Genomic DNA, 19,861 nt, shown 5'->3' with positions numbered 1-19,861 from the left:
CTGTGGTAAATAGTATATGCTTTTAAATTAAAGACCTGGATTCGAATCTTGATCTGGCATTTTGTCTTTAGGTCTTGGTTGAGTCATCTGTAACGTGAAGATAATAGTACCTTAAAAAACTGTTGAATTAAAGGTCACAAAATGTAAAATGTCTATCGCAGTGCCTGAATATATCTGGTCTATAATAAACGTAATTATTATCGGGCAAAAGCACAAGGCAGTCGCCAACTCTCACTTCCTGTCTTTTTGTCACTCATTTTTGAAAGTTGCTCTTGCTCCTATTCCTTTTTCTTCTCCTTTCTCGCCCCTCCTACTGCCGTAAATGGCCCTCCAGAGCTGTCGTAAAATGTTCCTCCCCGCCCTCCATGTGGCGAAAACGCAATCACGCTTGACGGCGCAAGGTGGCTCAGCCGCAAGATGGCGGCGCTGGCGGAGGAGCAGACGGAGGTGGCGGTCAAGTTAGAGCCTGAGGGACCGCCGACGCTACTACCTCCGCAGACGGGGGACAGCGCTGGCGAGGGTGGCGGCGGCACAACCAACAACGGCCCCAACGGCGGCGGTGGGAACGTTGCGGCGTCGTCGTCGTCGGCCGGCGGGGATGGTGGGACCCCCAAACCCTCGGTGGCTGTCTCCGCCGTTGCCCCGGCGGGGGCGGCCCCGGTGCCCGCCGCTGCTCCGGAGGCCGGCGCTCCCCACGACCGACAGACTCTGCTGGCCGTGCTGCAGTTTCTACGGCAGAGCAACCTCCGCGAGGCCGAAGAGGCGCTGCGCCGTGAGGCCCGGCTGCTGGAGGAGGCAGTGGCGGGCTCCGGAGCCCCGGGAGAGGCGGACGGCGCCGGCGCTGAGACGGCTAGCGCGCTTCTTAGTCGGGTCACCGCCTCGGCCCCCGGCCCTGCGGCCCCCGACCCTCCGGTCAGCGGTGCTTCGGGGTCCGCCGCCGTCTCGGGCTTAGCGACAGGTCCTGCGGCTCCGGGGAAAGGTGAGCCGCGGGGTCCCGGGGAGGCAGGGCCGGCACGAAGGGGAGCGAGCCGGGAAGGCAGAGGCTGGCAGGCCTGCACCTCTGCGGGCTTGTTTTGAATTTCCTGGGCCCGCCTCTAGGGCCACATGCCCGCCCCTTTCCCTGGTGCGCCGGCTGCGCAGTCAAACCCTCTTCCGAGCTGTCAGTTCCAGCGAGAGGCTGTGGAGAGCTGTTGAGCTGAGGGATGTATGGGGACGGTGGGCGCGAAGAGGCGGGGACTTCAGGCTTTTGGTCCCTTTCCTCTCATTTGGGCTCTTGAGCCTTGGGCAGGGATACATTAACACTAGCAATATTTGTACAGTTTTGTACTAACGTACTTTTACTATAAATACTTTATTATGTATCTTACTTTTCTCAGTTCCACTGTGAGGTAGACAGTACCTCTATTTTAGAGATGAGAAAACAGACTGAGAAAGGCCAAGGGACTTGCTTTGGACACACAGCCAGGGAATGATGAATATAGTGTAGCCAGTCTTTCTCAAAATATAGGCTAAGTAACATTGGTTTTAAATCTTTTAGAGGAATGCAGATTCTTGGGCATCACTTCAGACTTAGTGAATCAGACCCTGTGCAGGTGGAGTCCGGGAATCTGCGTTTTAAAATAAATGCTTCCAAGGGGTACTGGTGTAGGGCAAAGTTTGAGAATCATTCACTTAGGAACAGGCGTTGGGCAGACCTGAGTTCAGTTTCTGTCTCTATTGCTTTTACTTGTGTGATGCTGATTGTTATTCTTCCTAAGCTTGAGAGTTTTTTTTCCCTCTCTATTAAATGGGTTATTGTGAGATTTAGATATAATATATGTAAAATATCTGGCACTGATAAGTTAATGCTTAGGTATCCATCCCTGACACCTGAGGCTTCCCCCCTCCCCTTTTGTATTTATGAGACCTAACTTTGCAGCGTTGCCAGAAGTGAAGTATGAATATGTAGCATTGTAACCCATAAGTGGAAATGTATGCAAATGTGATTGAGAGGAATCTTTTGAATGCTGAATTTTGTGAATGAACTATAAGATGGATGAATTATGTTGTTGGTTATTTTGCTGTAATCTCTCATCTCTTCAGAAACTTGACCTAGTTTTTAGATTGTAACTCAGAAACCAGTAGGGAGGAAAAGAGGCCATCAGAGTAAACTTCTAAAGAACTTCTCTAAAATTTGTGCAGTAAAAAGCATAACAGTACTATAATTGCAACTTAAAAATTTCCAACAAACTCTGATTCGATTGACAGATGTATCATTGTTTGGGATAGAAATATTACAAATAAATACTCATGCTTTTTGCCTTGAAATAATGGTTATGGAAATTGTTTTAAGCATATAAAATAGATTTGCCTTTTGGAAATATAAATAAGGCAAGTCCTTCCCACCATTAACATGCTTATATTTTATAGGGAGTGATAGATGTACATCTATGAAGGTAACAGGATAGGATGTGTTGCTGGACAGTTACAAAATATTTAGGTAGTTCAGAGAGCTGGAAATGTTACTCCAGGGCATAGCTTGGTGGTGGTGGGTGCCATTTGCACTGAGCCTTGAGAGAAGATTAAGATAATTGTTTGATTTGCACATACCGTGTTTTATAAAATTTGTCTTTAAAATAAGGTACCTCTAGGAAAAATACTGAATCTTTCTGTTATTGATTTGAAAATTTTATTTTAAGATATGGACAAGCCGAAGGAATTTTGGATGGGTGACTGAAACAAAGTGAATCCCATTAAAAGATTATGTGATTGAGTTGGGGAAGAGCGTTTGAGAGGAGAAGGACAGACATCTGAGAAACAATTCACCTCTGGACCTTAGCAAAACAGCCTTAGTCTCTTGGTGCATGTCAGGTCACTTTCCTGAAAGTTATTTTTCATTTTTTAAACAGTTGGAAGTGTAGCTGTGGAAGACCAGCCGGATGTCAGTGCCGTGCTATCAGCCTACAACCAACAAGGAGACCCCACAATGTATGAAGAATACTATAGTGGACTGAAACACTTCATTGAATGTTCCTTGGACTGCCATCGGGCAGAGTTATCCCAACTCTTTTATCCCCTGTTTGTACACATGTATTTGGAACTAGTCTACAATCAACATGAGAATGAAGCAAAATCATTCTTTGAGAAGTATGTGAATTTATGTATATATATAATATGTATATATAGCTATATATATATAATGAATACACGCATCTGTAACTACACAAATGTAAGACTGCAACTCAAAAAGTACTTTATGAAGGAGAGGTACCTGGTGCTATGAGAACCTAAAATGAGGGATTTGATCTAGTTGCAGAAGTCAGGGAAGGCTCCCAGAGGAAGTGATGCTTGAGGTAGGATCTGAAGATTGAACAGGAGTTAACCAGGGGAAGAGAAGAGGGAGAAGCATGTGTGCAGGAGAAGCTCTGTGGCAGGAAGGATCATGGTAGGTACAGAGATGAAAGGCAAGTGTGGCTGGAGCAGAGTGTGAGGGTGGGGTGTGGTACAACAGGAAGCTGGCCGGTTGATTAGGGGCTGGAGCAGGCGGTTCTTGGGCCATATTGAGGGTCTTTGTTTATCCTCAGAGCAGTAGGAGGTTGTATTGGATGGGATTAGATTTGGCTGAGATTCACCGAAAAGTCAAAACAAGAGTGGCATAAATAAAAGTTTATTTTTACTTTTATCCTAAGAGCAATATGAAGCTGTGTTAGGATTAGATTAGACTGAGAGTGACTGGACCCCAAACAGTAGAGACTTGAATACGATAAAAGTTTATTTCTCTCTCTCATGAATGTAGGCAGTCTAGGACTGGTATGGAGTCCTTGATTATCAAGGACCCAGGCTCTGTTGATTTTGTAGCTCTGACATCCTTGTCATGCATTTTCCACCTGTGGTACAAGGTGATTCTCTGGCTCTAAGAAATCATATCAGTGTTACAGTCAGCAGGGAGGGCACACATCCTTCCTGGAAGTGACATATATTTCTCCCTTTTTTATGTCATTAGTCAATGGCCAAGGGAGGTAGGAAATATGGTCTTTACCTAGGTGTCTATGTGACAGCTAGTATTCAGGTGTTTTATTGTGGAGGAAGAAGGAAAAAAATGGATATTTGGGGACAGTGAGACATCTTTGCCAGAGAAGTCATTGAAGGACCATGTTATTATTAGATTTACATTTTGAAAGGACCTTTATGCAGTGGGGAGAACAGATGGTGGGGGACAGTGATTATAGATTGACCATTTTGGGGGTTATTGTACTGGTTCTCAACTGAAGGTAATATTATGCCTCCTTCCTCTGGGCTGTTTGAAACTGGAGGTGATTTTGGTTGTCGTAATGACTAGGCTGGAGGATCAGGTGTCTTAGGGATTCCAAAAGTTCCAATACGTGCAGGTAGTCCCACTTAGCAACAAATTGTTTTGCCCCAGATACTAGTCGCAACCCTGTTGAGAAACACTGGACTAGGGTGTGATAGCGTTGGTGAAGGGAAGTAGACATATTCCTGAGGCACTTGGTGAGTGATTGGATATGGAGGTGTAAGGGAGATGAAAGTATAATTGATAATCCCTAGGTTTCTGGCTCCCCTGGCTGGATAGGGGTGCTCTTCACTGAGGTAGAAAACCCTAGAAGAGGACTGGTTTTGTCAGGTTGTAGAATAATCTTGAGTTCAGATTTGTTTATGCCTTTGACTTATTTAAGAGATGTCAAGTTGATAGATGGAGGATATATAAGGCTCTGAGCTTAGAGGAGAGGTAGGGACTGGAGCCATAAATTGGAGTGTGTGCAATATTGATGGATAGGGATGAGACTGTCTAGGAAGGAGCATGAAATAAGTCAATGGGAGGGCTAGGCCTGGACCTCAAGGAACTCCAGCATTTGGTGTAGAAGAGAAATAAAAGGAGTAGAAGAGATGACCAAGTAGAAGAGATATAAAAGGAGAGGCCAGAGAAGTAGGAAGAAAACCAGGAGAGTGTTAAGTTATAGAAGCCAAAGAAAAGGAGTGTTTAAGAAGGAGGCAGTGCTTAACAGTTTAAATGAGAGCTCTTTGGTACAAGCAATAGACCCAGAAGCTAGAACTTGTCAGGTAACACAGGTAGTGGTAATAGAGGAACAATAGAACTCAGGACTCCTGGCTTCTGTGTCATTATATTCATTCATTATTCTACAGTGCCTAATAGAAAGTATATAAGGCAAATGTTCTGTAGCTCAGTGTTTCTGAAAGAAAAGATTATGGCTGATGGTGACAGAATTTCTAAGCTAATTTTTCTTACAGTACTGTCATCAAAAAACCTTCTCTTCCAGTCTCATGGTGTAGCCATCTCCTCACATAGGAAGCTGGAATATCATAGGGGACTGACTTTCTGTGTCCTTGTCATGGACAGTCTCAGCCCTTGCCAGGACCCATGCTCAGATGAACTTATTGGTGGCGACTAATACAACACCAAGAGGCTGAGATTTCTAATTTCATTCAAATCTTAGACAGAAACTCTTAATTCATGTCTTGATGAGTCATAATAGTGTAGCACAGGTAACAGTTTAGGAATCTATTGGCTATGTGTCAGAGCTACAGTCCTAATATCTTATGTTTAATTTGTTTTCTAAATGTTTTTGCATTGCTTGCTGCTCTTTGTGAGTGTCAATATATGATCTTTACATTTTATTTTATTAGGATAATTAAGATTTGTAGAAACAAAAGTACATTTAAATTTAGTAATTGTCACCAAGGCTGAAAGCTTTATTTAATTGCCTTTGGTAATGGTGAGTAAATGGGAGTGCTCACTGTTTGATATCAACACGTTTGTTCTTTAGTCATGTTATTAAAGTACGGATATTTAATCTTTATATCTGGTATTAAGAATATGCGAAATCACTAAAAATGATGGGTTTTGTGAGAATGTCATGTGTTGATTATTGTTGAGAGGCTGGGTGATAGGTACACTGAATTCCTTATAATAGTTTCTACTTTTGTATGTGTTTGAAATTTCCCATAATAAAAAGTTTTAAAAAGTGAGTTTTGAGAGAACATAAAATTTAGTAGAGCAAAGTTTCTAACATTTTCAAATGTCTACCAATGGTGGCATTCAAATGAGACTGTCTGCCAATGGTGGATAGCTTATCTTTCATTCATTTATGGTATTTATTTCAAATTCTCTTAAAATGTTTATGATGCGTTTATTTCATTAGAGAATTAAATTGGTCATTTTTAGGATGAATTCAGAACTGAATTGTAATCATTTTGAAATGCGTTACTTCTTATCCTACAGCTTAGTCCACGATTATTCAGACTACTACGTTGAAAATATTCTGGGATGTTTATAAATATATGGGGGAGAGGCAGATCCCTTAACGATTACATTGAAAAATGACTTTTTAAAATCACTGAAACAGGTTCCATGGAGATCAGGAATGTTATTACCAGGATGACCTACGAGTATTATCTAGTCTTACCAAAAAGGAACACATGAAAGGGAATGAGACCATGTTGGATTTTCGAACAAGTAAATTTGTTCTGCGTATTTCCCGAGACTCGTACCAACTCTTGAAGAGGCATCTTCAGGAGAAACAGAACAATCAGATATGGAACATAGTTCAGGAGCACCTCTACATTGACATCTTTGATGGGATGCCGCGTAGTAAGCAACAGATAGATGCGATGGTGGGAAGTTTGGCAGGAGAGGCTAAACGAGAGGCAAACAAATCAAAGGTATGGGAATAAACCTAAGAACTATATAATGCAGATTATGAAAAATTGTAGCATTTCCATCTACATAATTTACACATTTTTCTTATAGCTAGTTTGGGAATAATATTACACTGTATACTAAGTTTCATGTTCTAAGGATGATGTATATATTAGTGAGAATTTGGGAATGGATGCATTTAACAGAACCCTGACTACATTGGCAGAAACAAGTAAGAGTTTTTTCTCACATAAAATGAATTAAAGCAGAAGGCCCTCCTAGGCTGGTGTGAGGGCTCCACAATGCCATCAAGGACCCTGGCTCCTTCTACTTTCTGCTCTGCCATCTTCAGAATGTGGCTTTCTTCATTGTGCTCACAGGTGGCTATTGCAGCGCCAGCTTTGCATCTGTATTCGAGGAAGGCAGAAGGGGGAGGATGAAAGACATACCTGCTGAATCTCTCCCTTTTTATCAGGAAAACAGTATTTTTTTCTAAAACACTACCCAGTATATCTGTGTGTACATCTATTGGCCAGAATGATATTATATGGCCATTGTATGGCTTCAAGGGAGCCCGGCAACAGAAATGATTTTATCTGAGCATACTGCTGCTCCAACAAAATCAGGGTTCTGTTAGTAAGGAAGAAGGGGAGATTGGCTATTGGGTAGACAAGTACAGAATCTGCTTCAGGATATACATGACCCTGTTGTAATTGTGATTCCTCCTATCAAGATATGAAAAGGATGTATTAATGAACAAAAAAGTAATTTAAAAAATTGGCTCCTTTGACTTGTAGGTATTTTTTGGTTTATTAAAAGAGCCAGAAATTGAGGTGCCTTTGGATGATGAGGATGAAGAAGGAGAAAATGAAGAAGGAAAACCTAAAAAGAAGAAGCCTAAAAAAGATAGTATCGGATCCAAAAGCAAAAAACAAGATCCCAATGCTCCACCTCAAAACAGGTGAGGAAAAAAACCTCAGGAACATGTGTGGAAGTTTAAGACAATGTTATAGATGGTTCAAGTTATTTAATATTCAGAGTAATTTCCAGTCTATTTTTCTTTCACAGAATCCCTCTTCCTGAGTTGAAAGATTCAGATAAATTGGATAAGATAATGAATATGAAAGAAACCACCAAACGAGTACGCCTTGGGCCAGATTGTTTACCCTCAATTTGTTTCTATACATTCCTCAATGCTTACCAGGTTGGTAAAATGATTTGGCACTTTCTGGGAGAAAATTAGGAGTCATGAAAAACAGTGATTACCATTAAAAGTAACTTAGATGTCTTAACTAAAATGAAGATTTCTTCTTTAAACTCTTGATATAAATATGGCTTAAAGACAGCAGTTAGGAAAGGAGAATTGGACATTGCTCAGAATAGATAGAAGGCAATGTTTAAAAGACCTTTAGCGACTTGTAGGTACCAGAATCTTGCTTGTATGTGTCCTTCATTTCACTGATCAGAATTCTGCTAGCCTTTGAAAAAGGAGGAAGCTATGTGGTTCATCTCTCTTGAACTTAAGTACTTATGTAAACTTAATATTTTTTATTAAGAATTCTTCATATCTTTATGTCTGTAAGCCTCTATAGACATAAGGCTTTATAATAGGCTGCTGAGGATATATTTAGTAAAGTACAAAAATGATTAACATTTGCTTTATATGATGCACTCCAAATTCAGAGGGCAAAAAGGGGTAAATGACATGTTCTCAAAGTAAGTGCTTTTGAACAGTTGATTTCAAAGGAGAATGAAATCTCAAATGATCTTTTATATGAGAAAAATAGCTATCATTATATATTCTCTAAGATGTGATTATAATTTTTTCCCTAAAACAGTATCATTTAGTGTGTGTGTGTGTGTGTGTGTGTGTGTGTGTGTGTGTGTGTATTATATATACATATATATTTTTTAATTGGCAGGGCCTCACTGCAGTGGATGTCACTGATGATTCTAGTTTGATTGCTGGAGGTTTTGCAGATTCAACTGTCAGAGTGTGGTCTGTGACACCCAAAAAGCTTCGTAGTGTCAAACAAGCAGCAGGTAACTGACATGACCTGTCAGGATATAAGCTCATTGTTAGTTTACACCAATCTTGATTCCAAGAAATATACAGAAGACATTGTGATCTTAGCAGAATTTCACTTGATTTTACTTTAAGTCAAAACGGCTAATAACATTGCCAACAGTGAAAAGTGCATTGGAGTGGCAATCAGGAGACTGGGGTGCTAGTCTGGTTTAATTTCACTGGTCCTCAGTTTTCTCATCTGTAGAATGAGGGCATTAGGCTAGAAAACTCCCTAAGGTTAAAAATCTAACAGTTTATGATTGTTTGCTTGTGAATTAAAAAAAAAAAACCTTTAAATAGTGGGAGAGTACTTTCTGTTTTAGCCATAAAAATGGCTAAAATGAACTAAGACCAGGGTTACATTTTAAAGAAAGTTTCTTGCTAACTGTATTGTTAAACAAGATAATACATTTTCAATAATTTATTTTAATATTTCTGTAGTTTCCTTTTGTGAAACATGGTGATATAATGGATAAATTTGAGTTTCAGCCCTAGTTCCAACACTAAATAGCTGTGTGCACTCTGGCATATTATTAACTGTTCTGAACCTCACTTTCTTCTCTTATACACTGGGATGATAGCACCTAATTTAGAGGCATTAGCACAGTGGTTGGTATGTAGGAGGAACAGTTCAAATGTTAGTTCTTCTCCTGAACTGTGATGTAATTGCCTTAAAATGTTTTAATGAATGTACTTAAAAAAATTAACATTTCTGGACCATTTTAGATCTTAGCCTCATAGATAAAGAATCTGATGATGTCTTAGAAAGAATCATGGATGAGAAAACAGCAAGTGAGTTGAAGATTTTGTATGGTCACAGTGGGCCCGTCTATGGAGCCAGCTTCAGTCCAGATAGGTAAAATACAAACAAAAAAATTAAATACTGCTGTATTACATTGAGATTATATGAAAGTTAACTACTGGGAACATTATGAGAATGTTGGGGAAAATTCCTTTAGAAAAATCTTGTGGTTGCCTATCATTCATTATCTTTTTTTAAATTTTTTTTTATTTATTATTTTTTTTGTGGTACGCGGGTCTCTCACTGTTGTGGCCTCTCCCGTTGCGGAGCACAGGCTCCGGACGTGCAGGCTCAGTGGCCATGGCTCACGGGCCCAGCTGCTCCGCGGCATGTGGGATCTTCCCAGACCAGGGCACGAACCCGTGTCCCCTGCATCGGCAGGCAGACTCTCAACCACTGCGCCACCAGGGAAGCCCCATTATCTTTTATTATTAGTATTTTTGTGTAGAGAACTATTTTATTATCCTTTAAAAATTTTTTTAAATTCATTTTTATTGGAGTATAGTTGCTTTACATTGTTGTGTTAGTTTCTGCTGTACAGCAAAGTGAATCAGCTATATGTATACATGTATCCCCTTTTTTGGATTTCCTTCCTATTTAGGTCACCACAGAGCACTGAGTAGAGTTCCCTGTGCTATACAGTAGGTTCTCGTTAGTTATCTATTTTATACATAGTAGTGCGTTATCTTTTAGCATCTTGCCCTCTGCTGATTTATCTTGGGGTACTAGTGTATAATACCCAAATTTACAGAATCAGGATACATAGCTTCAGTGTTTGCTGGTTATAAAAATCAACTTTAGTTTTGTGTAACTCCAGTAGGGGTTGAATTGCTTCTTTGGGTTCTTTCTTTGGGTTTTGTGGCTACTGCTGTCTTCTGTCATCTCCAAATTCACAACAGATTACTGATATTAAAGGCATATTACCTATCAATTGAAGATTTATCTTTGTATAATCAAAAGAACTAAGAGAATACTGAAAAGGGAATTTGAAAGCCACAAATATGTGTTTGCCTATTTTTCATGATCTCTAACATTCTGTAGAAATGCAGGGAGGGTATTTTGTTATCATAATACCATCTGTATCTTATTTTACAGATAATAGCTTTCAAACCATCAAGATTTTTATCCTTATGAAACTTAGAGAATGAGGATTTTTATTATTTTATAGGATTTAGCCAGATGGTACATTTTTACTTGAGGGAAACTTCTGATTTCATTGAAAACCATAGTACTTTCTGAGTAGTTCAGCTTTTCTGTTCATTCCTGAAGAAGGCAGAGTATTATCTCGCGTCTATAGTGTTTTTTGTTTTGGCTTTTTTTTTTTTGGTCCAAAAGATGTTTACTTTTAAATTCTTACACAACTTTTACAGGATATGAAAATAGCATCTCCATTTTAAAGTAAAAAATGAAGTTTTAAGTGACATATCGCATTTCTTAGAAGCCTTTCTCAGGTGACCTTATTTGATCATACTTTTTGTCATTACCTCTTCGGTATTTTTTTTTTTTCGAAGAACTGTGATTTTCCTCTTAATAGATGTTTTTAAAATAATCTAGCCTCATTCAGTAGGTGCTCGGTAGATGTAGAGTGTCACAGCTAACATTAGTACTTTCAACTCTTGTTATCTACTGTGAATTTCATGTATAAATTAAAAGTGAGATGTAGCATGTCAGTTAGCTATGTTTAATATATACAAATGTACAGAGAAACTGGACAGGTAACTAAGTTATTCTAGGAATCGAATGTACTACCTTCTCTTCTCTCAGGAACTACCTGCTTTCCTCTTCAGAAGATGGAACTGTTAGATTGTGGAGTCTTCAAACATTTACCTGCTTGGTGGGATATAAAGGACACAACTATCCAGTGTGGGACACACAGTTTTCTCCATATGGATATTATTTTGTGTCAGGGGGCCACGACCGAGTAGCTCGGTAAGAACATTATGAGCTTAGGACTGGGCCTATTCAAGGAACAGAATGGTTTCTTGTTGGGAATTAGAAACTCCAGCCAAACTCATTTTTGCTTGTTATTCAGGATCACATTTTGAGAACGTCAGCATTTATAGGTCCTTATTTGAAAACGAATTTGGGACAGGAATATTACTATGTCTGCAATTATGTCTATACCAAGAGTCCATGCCCTCCCCTTCCCCAACCGGATGCTAAACCTTGTCTTTTAGAACCACTGTGAGCACGTTTATTTCCCTGTCATCTCCTTAGAAGTTGAGGATGAGGTGTCTTGGGTTAGAAACTAATTATGTAGTGGCCAAAACTAGGGAAAAATACTCTTCTATAAGTTAGACTAGGAGTTGGAGTGGGGGGTGTACATACAGAGAACTAAAGGATTATAGAATTAAAAATTTTTTGTACCGTGTCAATTAGTTTTTCTTAAGAATGTTTAGGGAGTTCCCTGGCAGTCCACTGGTTAGGACTCTGCGCTTTCACTGCCGAGGGCACGAGTTCAATCCCTGGTCAGGGAACTAAGATCCCGCAAGCCGCACTGCGGCCAAAAAAAAAAAAAAAAAAGAATGTTAGGCTCAGTCATTCCATCTGCTTTCCCTCAGGTAACTAGTGAGTGGGACCCATTTGGAGCTAACAGTTCACATGGTTGTTTCTATATTGATTTTGGCATTTCACAGTTAACTAATTACCTTCTTTTGTTTTCAATAATTTTTTTTAAAAGGCTCTGGGCTACAGATCACTATCAGCCTTTAAGGATATTTGCTGGCCATCTTGCTGATGTGAATTGTACCAGATTCCATCCCAATTCTAATTATGTTGCTACGGGCTCTGCAGACAGAACTGTGCGGCTCTGGGATGTCCTGAATGGGAACTGTGTAAGGATCTTCACTGGACACAAGGTATTTTATACCTTCATTATTCCAGCGCACAAGGTTCTTTTGAGATAAAAAGTTTAAAAATTAACCAGATGGATGGACCTAGAGTCTGTCATACAGAGTGAAGTAAGTCTGAAAGAGAAAAACAAATACCATATGCTAACACATATATGGAATCTAAAAAAAAATGATTCTGATGAACCTAGGGGCAGGACAGGAATAAAGATGCAGACGTAGGGAATGGACTTGAGGACATGGGGGGGGGAAGGGTAAGCTGGGATAGAGTGAGAGAGTAGCATTGACATATATACACTACCAAATGCAAAACAGGGAGTGGGAAGCAGCTGCACAGCACAGGGAGATCAGCTCGGTGCTTTGTGACCACTTAGAGCGGTGGGAGGGAGGCGCAAGAGGGAGGGGATATGGGGATATATGTATACATATAGCTGATTCACTTTGTTATACAGCAGAAACTAACACAACATTGTAAAGCAATTATACTCCAATAAAGATGTTAAAAAAAAAACTAACCAGTGACACATTTTAAAGATACTATTCGCACCACTAAACTTTATAATTCTAACTTTTGTCTTATTTTCTTAGGTATTTTTAACCCTATTTTTGATTCTTTCCATGGACTTCTTTTCTAGGGACCAATTCATTCCTTGACATTTTCTCCCAATGGGAGATTCCTGGCTACAGGAGCAACAGATGGCAGAGTACTCCTTTGGGATATTGGACATGGTTTGATGGTTGGAGAATTAAAAGGCCACAGTGACACAGTCTGTTCACTTAGATTTAGTAGAGATGGTGAAATTTTGGCATCAGGTAAATGACTAGATATGGCTTTGTGGTAAAGGGTCAATGGTATATTTAAAGGAAGCACTGAATGACCATTGCAAAATTAAGTCCTGCTGTTTTCTAAGTTTTGCTTCTCCTTAGCCACGATTCCAGATTGTTACCCTATATGTATGTTGACTTCTCAGGTTAAAACTACTGCTTGAAGTGCTTCTTTAGAGGGAATAATAGTTATTAATCAAGTTCAGATTTTTTTCACCAGAAATAAAAAGTAAATGCATAAAGCATACTTGACAGAATCTCAGAATCTAACTAAGGCAGATGCTACTAAATGGTTTCCTTTGATTTCCCCTTAGGTTCAATGGATAATACAGTACGGTTATGGGATGCTATCAAAGCATTTGAAGATTTAGAGACTGATGACTTTACTACAGCCACTGGGCATATAAATTTACCTGAGAATTCACAGGAGTTATTGTTGGGAACATATATGACCAAATCAACACCAGTTGTACACCTCCATTTTACTAGAAGAAACTTGGTTCTAGCTGCAGGAGCTTATAGTCCGCAATAAACCATCGGTATTAAAGACCTTTGGAAGCTACTGTTTGAAAAAGGGAGACTAAAAGCAAATACCTCAGTGATTAATATTTAAGCTACAAAGAATGTTTTGTCTATATGGATCTGGAAGTATGCTGCTTGGAAAATCTGAACAGGATAGTTCCACATTTCTATAGCAACCACATTTAACTAATTTCCGTTAGTTGAATAAGAGGTATTATGTTCATGGAGGGGACATTTATGGTGCTTTGGATTTTGTGGAAACGATGCATCGCCTGTTCAAATGCTATTTTAATTTATTATGTTTAGAAAAAAATCAGTTGATTTCAGTAATTCATCCTGCTTCAAGGTTCAAATTGAGTAATATAATACCATCCTGAATTTTAGCTGAAGAATTCTATGAGCATGTATGTTCCTGCTGTAAAAATGTAGTTACTGTATGGCACTCAAGTACTATGTTAAATGATCCACTAGCATTTTTGCTTGGCTCATGATTAGTGGAATGTACGTTAACTGGGTAGGGTGAACTACAATTACTTTTTGAGAAATAGATGAAGTACAACCATCCATTGACATCTGAATTTATACCGGTTGGATTGAGTGCACGCAAACACTATAAACCAGGTGAAGAAATTAACTTCCATGTTCTACTTCAGCTAAAATGGCTACATACAACCTAGTACACTTGAAGTCAGACATTTCAATTGCTTACCTCCAGTACTGAGCCTTGCTTTGGGAAACTAAAAGATTTAGACCAAGTCACTGCCAGTTTTTTGCCTTTGTTGCATTTTGTACAGTTTTTATATTTTTGATATCTTGTAAATAAAGACAACCAGCTTTTCCAGGTTCATAATTTATTGTACAAATTGGGTATCACATGATGAGCTGACATTAGCTTCTTCAGGCATGGGAACTTAACAGATGACGTACAGTTGAGAATCCTATAAACAAAACAAAAATTGTTTAGACACCAATGTGTTCAACTCTACTTTTAAGACATTCAGTAATTACTAGTACAAGACTATCCGTGAACCCCCCTGAAATTGAATGCAAATTCATTAGATTCTCAAAGGAGTCAGTAACCCCCCAAAATTTAGGTGTCTCTCAGCTTAATACAATTTAACACTCCCCCTTTAACAAAAGAGCTGCCAATAATTCAGTATGATGCTAAATGTATACCATTAGAAAAGCCTAGTACATAGAGTAACATCTTTTTTCATAAAGTAGTATTTTAAACAGTAGAAAACAAGGAGGGTGGTATTATCCCCATTGTAAAAACAAAGTTAGGAGGAACCTAACATGAAAAATTGGGCAAAAAACTACCTGTTTGTCAGGAACAAGCCATGGACCACTGCATTCTGGGATATGCAGTCAGTCCCTTAAGGTCAATAGTTTTGTGACTGGAAAAGTTTTTAAGAGGAGAGGAAAAAATTTTCTGTCATGGAGGGCTACATTAGATAAAGATCTGGGTTTTGGGTTTTCTGCACCTCATCTACCACCAACACAAAAAATATTTACTCAAGCAAGGGCAAATGGGGGTTGGGTGGCACTATAAGAAGAAAATGAAGTCTAGGGGGATTTAAGGAAAAGACAGAATGGCTTACATAAAAATTGAAACTAGCAAAAACCAAGATATATTTGCAACTGATTTAAAAGGCTGGTTAATAGCTATTAAGAGAGCTTATACAAGAGAGAGAAGGTCTTCACAAAGATAAAGTCCGAAATGTTAAATGAGAAGAACACAGAGAATGTTAAGAAAAATACAAGTGGTAAACAAATGGAAAAAACATACAACTTTATCAAAAAGAAATTATTTTTACTCCTCAAATTAACAAAAATCAGAAACTGATGTTATTCAACACTGCCTGGGGAAGAAAGCTAGGCGCCCCACAACCCTCTGGGAAAGCGCTTCACCTTAAGAAAACAATCACAGATACAAACACTTCATGCTCAAAGGCATTCATTGTAATGTTATTTATATTAAGAAAAAATTCTAGTAGGAGACATTTCCTCTGTGAAATAAATCATATACCCATGAGCACTCATGCATTCAAATTATAGAGAACATGCATGTTATAAGATAAAATTACAGATATGGATCATAGCCACTGGAAACCAAACAAATATATTAAAAAAGAGCTAAACTGAAATGTTAACGAAAATTGTCAGGGTAATGGGGACATGGACAATATTTTTCTTTTTTCTTGATTGTAATAAATTTTGAACAATATACTTGTATAGTGGGGGGGGACCCCTAAGATCAAAATGGCAAAGTTATATAAAGTTTTAAATGTTAATTTCTTACCATTTATGTTGCTTTCACAGCTGGAGTTTTTTTAGACCTTAACTTAAAGTATAGAACTATCAAAGCAATACCTCCATATGTGGCCAGTACACACTGAAAAAGAAAGGAAAAAGTAAACAAGAGTTGTTGTCACATCTTATTCTAAAACAACTGCTTAAAGGTATCATTAATACTTACATTCATTCTCCCTGTGAGAGTGTAAGAGTTGAAATATTTTTTGATACCAGTGAATTGGTACTGGGCATCAGTTTCTGGACCTGCCATGATTTCAATCTTTTAAAAAAAGAAAGAAAGCAACAAATTGGTTTGGATGCAATTTAAAAGAAAAAAAATTTTTAATTAAAAAATCCAAAAAAATTCATTGCATATAAATGTTGTAAATTTTATGTATGCCTCACCCAACAAAGCAGCAGCAAAACGGTGGAAAAAACCTTGCTGATAAGAGAAACGTTTGGAAAGAGGACTTTATCTTGGTTGTTATCACACAACACTCCAGAATATATATCAAATCACTCAGCACAGGAAGAGAACACAGTAGTCTTTAAGTCCATCCTCTGACTCAATATTGGTTGATGTTTTCATTCCTGGCTCTATCTATACCACAGTACACTGTACCTGGAATTAATCAGTTTTAAGACTAGCTGAAAGCTGGAGCTTGTGATACTTTTCAAAGTTCCTCAGAGGGGTAACCACCAACTAAACAGCTCACCTTGCAACCCCTCTTTTTACAGTTTTTCTTATAAATTTAGGACCTCCATGGGAAGGGGGAGAAGGGATCATTTACTAAATGGAGTTGATACATACTAACTATTGGTGTGTGTGTGGGGGGAGCTGAAATCCTTACTCCTTACACCAAAACAGATCAAAAGATTTAAATGTAAAAGTGAAGCCAAGATATCCTGAAGAAAACATGGGCAAATATTTTAATCATCTTAGGGAAGGGAAAATATAAAGGTGGCCAAACGCAAAACGGTAAAACATACATCACCTAATGATCAAAGATGTAAAATGAGACCAATATTTAGCCATCAGACTACAAAGATAAATTTATGATAATTAGCAGTAGTAGTGGGAATGTGGGAAAATAAGGATTCTCTCTGTTGCCTGGAGGGAGTGTAAACTGGTACAACCTTCCTAATATGCAATTCTTCTGCAACAGCTATCAAATTAAAAACTTAGCATACCCTTTTACCTAGGTGGTTCATTTGTTTGCCAGAAATTTATCCTTATAGAAATATTACAAAGTAGAAACGTATAGTATGGTTCAAGGATGGTAAATGAAATACAGTTTATGAGAATAAATAAGAACTAGAAGTCCGTCTACAGAAGACTAATAAGTGATGGTTTTCACTGAAGGAAACAGAATGCATGGAGATCTTTATATATAGACATGGAATGATGTCCCCATGCACGCAGATCTTTATGTACTGACATGGAAACACGTCCCAATGTCATGTTAAATATTTAAAAAATCCTATTTCTGGACATTATAGAGCACATCAATGGTTCTCAAAGTCTGGTCCCCACACTGTCACTATTCATGGCAACTTGTTAGAAATGCAAATTCTCAGGCCTATTTAATCAGAAGGACCTGAGTCCCAACAATCTGTTTTAATATGCCCTCTAAGTGATTCTGATGTATGTTAAAAGTTTGAAAAACACTGCAGTAACAGAAACAAAACGAGATGCTTATTAGTAATTACATTCGGAAAAAACCCTGAAAGAATATATAGCAAACTTTAAAACGGTGTTACAGCTATAGAACCTATGTATTTCACAAAGGCGTGTATTTCTTTTATAATAAAAAATAGTAAAGGCACATTCAAAGGTCACCAGAACAACACTCGAAAATTCGTCTGTATGACCGCCTATCTACCACGACCGACGCCACGCCGAGTCGATTGGCAATATAAACGAGCCGGTCGAGGTCCGGTCGAGATTGGTAGGCAGTGGCAGTGACTCAGTTGGCTCTTGATGAAATGGAAGCGGGGAGAGACCTGCGAGGAAGTTGTTGCTATGGAAACTGGCACTCTCCAGTTTACCATTCAAAGGCCTTCAGAGGCATTCACGTGCGTAGAATTGGCAATGAAACTTTGGACAAATGACCTTAATTTTGAAAACTGTTTCAAGAAAGTTCTTGTAGCAATGAAGGATTCCAAACTTCCCTGGGCCACCTTAGGGGCCTTGGCCAGTTCAGGCCAAGTAGGAAAATCTCCATTAAAAGAAATCTTTATGATATAGCTTTCATATTAATTGTTTTATTTTAGTAAACTTATTAAACACATGCTTTCCCATTCATCTTCAGAACAGATTTTTGGATTCTCACAGTATCAAGTAGGTTTCTCGGAGAAACCCTACAGAAAACAAGGCCTTAACTTTGTCCAATTATTAACTGATAATTCCCACTACCTTGTGTTTAACAAACATTTTCAGAAGGTGAAATGGTGTCCAACTGAAACAATATTAAGGTGCTTTAAACTTCTCTCCACACAATATGGAAGGAAGGCTGATGTTTCCAATATTACACAGAGGACTAATTCTGACTGCAGGGAAAGGCACAGTACAGGAACTGCAATTTAGTCTAGGTTGTAAAGAAAGACTCTTAAAAAACGCTGAGATGGAGGGGAAACAGATAAACTGGAGCAAAGCCTGCAAGCACTTGGGTCTGCTTCCTCAGCAAACTGCAGGTTACTTTTGGGCAAACATCAGGAATCCTTGTGTTAGATGGTACTTTGTGGAATAACTGAACTGAAACTTGCTTTCCTTCTGAGTCATACTTCAGTTTAGAAAGACATTAATGAAAAATACCTAGACTAAACTGTACTAATTGCTAAACTGTAGCCTATGGCAAAGTCTAAGCGACGGGGTCTTCGCTTGTTTCTAATTAAGCGGCGAACTGCTATTAAATATAATTAATCTTTCCACGCCTCTCTTCACCTGTAAAATGGGCACTTCAGAAACTACCCTCGCTACTTTTTTTCTCGGTACCGCTGTTGTGTCGGACCGGACACCTACCTGGATTGGTGAGATGACGCGGTAAAGGAGGCAAAGACGAGGGAGAGCCGCTCACGTACCAGAAGCAGCCTCTTGCACTTAAAGGAGTTTACAGCTCTCTGTTCTGCCTACCTCCTAGGAAAGGCCTTCCCCACTGATCGAACAGATTGAAATCTAACCCGCTTATCGCGGGCTCGGCGAAGCGCAGAAGGCGGGCTACACTCACTCGCGCTTGACAAAGGCTGCAGCGCAGCTAAAGGAGGCCTGGCTGGACAGCTTCCTAAGCACAGCTCAGTGCAAACAAACTGCTTTGGGCATACAGTGGGAAAGAGGTTAACATGACCAGAGAGGGTCAGAAGCCCGAGTTCTCATCCAATATTACGTCACTGGGTGACCTTGGGACACTCCCTTCGCTGCGGGCCTCATTTCTCTCCACTGGAAAATGCATTCTAAGGGCCTTTATAAACTGGGGGAAGGGGGCCTTTACCTCGCACCAAAGCTTCCCAGCCACCGTCCGAACCCTCACGCCCGGCCCTCGTTTTCTCTAATTTCTTTTCCATTCACCATCACTCTCCCCGCCCCCCACGTCCCCCACCCAAAGCGAAGACCTCGCGATGTGCCCGGACCAGGAAACGGTCGGATTCTAGGCCAGCCCCACAAAGCGGAGCCGCGAGGTCCGAGCCCGGGTTCCCCTCCACACCCACCTTCCAAAACGCACAGACCCCGCTGCAGGTGTCCTTCAGCTGACGAAGCTGCTCCTCTGCCCCACCGGAAGAAGCCGCCTCCCCCGCAAACGTTCAACGGGCCTTACGGATTCGGCCCTCTGTGCCGACTGCCTACGGCT

At 39.6% G+C, this 19,861-nt stretch overlaps 2 protein-coding genes across 3 annotated transcripts; one reads left to right on the top strand and one right to left on the bottom strand.

The window, feature by feature from the left end:
- The first annotated feature begins 398 nt into the window (after positions 1-398).
- TAF5 (TATA-box binding protein associated factor 5) lies at positions 399-14,560 on the top strand. Of its 2 annotated transcripts, XM_004322755.4 has the most exons (11): positions 399-979; positions 2,889-3,126; positions 6,363-6,678; positions 7,453-7,616; positions 7,724-7,859; positions 8,578-8,698; positions 9,450-9,579; positions 11,290-11,454; positions 12,206-12,383; positions 13,010-13,187; positions 13,514-14,560. In XM_004322755.4, the coding sequence occupies exons 1-11, from the start codon at positions 418-420 to the stop codon at positions 13,729-13,731; spliced, it is 2,406 nt and encodes an 801-aa protein (XP_004322803.1). In that variant the 5' UTR covers positions 399-417; the 3' UTR covers positions 13,732-14,560. The 2 variants fall into 2 exon arrangements, with proteins under 2 accessions (XP_004322803.1, XP_004322804.1); XM_004322756.3 differs by lacking the exon at positions 11,290-11,454.
- ATP5MK (ATP synthase membrane subunit k) lies at positions 14,556-19,759 on the bottom strand. The gene is made up of 4 exons (XM_004322757.4): positions 19,722-19,759; positions 16,201-16,296; positions 16,024-16,116; positions 14,556-14,659 (listed from the first exon to the last, which is right to left on the bottom strand). The coding sequence occupies exons 2-3, from the start codon at positions 16,285-16,287 to the stop codon at positions 16,027-16,029; spliced, it is 177 nt and encodes a 58-aa protein (XP_004322805.1). The 5' UTR covers positions 16,288-16,296; positions 19,722-19,759; the 3' UTR covers positions 14,556-14,659; positions 16,024-16,026.
- Positions 19,760-19,861: the final 102 nt, after the last annotated feature.

The sequence above is a fragment of the Tursiops truncatus genome, chromosome 16 (genome assembly GCF_011762595.2).
Source record: "Tursiops truncatus isolate mTurTru1 chromosome 16, mTurTru1.mat.Y, whole genome shotgun sequence".
Lineage (NCBI taxonomy): Eukaryota > Metazoa > Chordata > Mammalia > Artiodactyla > Delphinidae > Tursiops > Tursiops truncatus.
The sequence above is the reverse complement of the archived record's forward strand: the minus strand, read 5'-3'. Positions and strand labels throughout refer to the sequence as shown.

Excerpts from the sequence above, each read along its gene's own strand:
- TAF5 (XM_004322755.4), top strand. The coding sequence starts at position 418 with ATGGCGGCGCTGGCGGAGGAGCAGACGGAGGTGGCGGTCAAGTTAGAG. Across the intron at positions 9,580-11,289 it reads GCCAGCTTCAGTCCAGATAG|GAACTACCTGCTTTCCTCTT; the intron begins GTAAAATACAAA and ends CTCTTCTCTCAG. Across the intron at positions 11,455-12,205 it reads GGCCACGACCGAGTAGCTCG|GCTCTGGGCTACAGATCACT; the intron begins GTAAGAACATTA and ends TTTTTTTAAAAG.
- ATP5MK (XM_004322757.4), bottom strand. The coding sequence starts at position 16,287 with ATGGCAGGTCCAGAAACTGATGCCCAGTACCAATTCACTGGTATCAAA. Across the intron at positions 16,117-16,200 it reads CTCTCACAGGGAGAATGAAT|TGTGTACTGGCCACATATGG; the intron begins GTAAGTATTAAT and ends TTTCTTTTTCAG.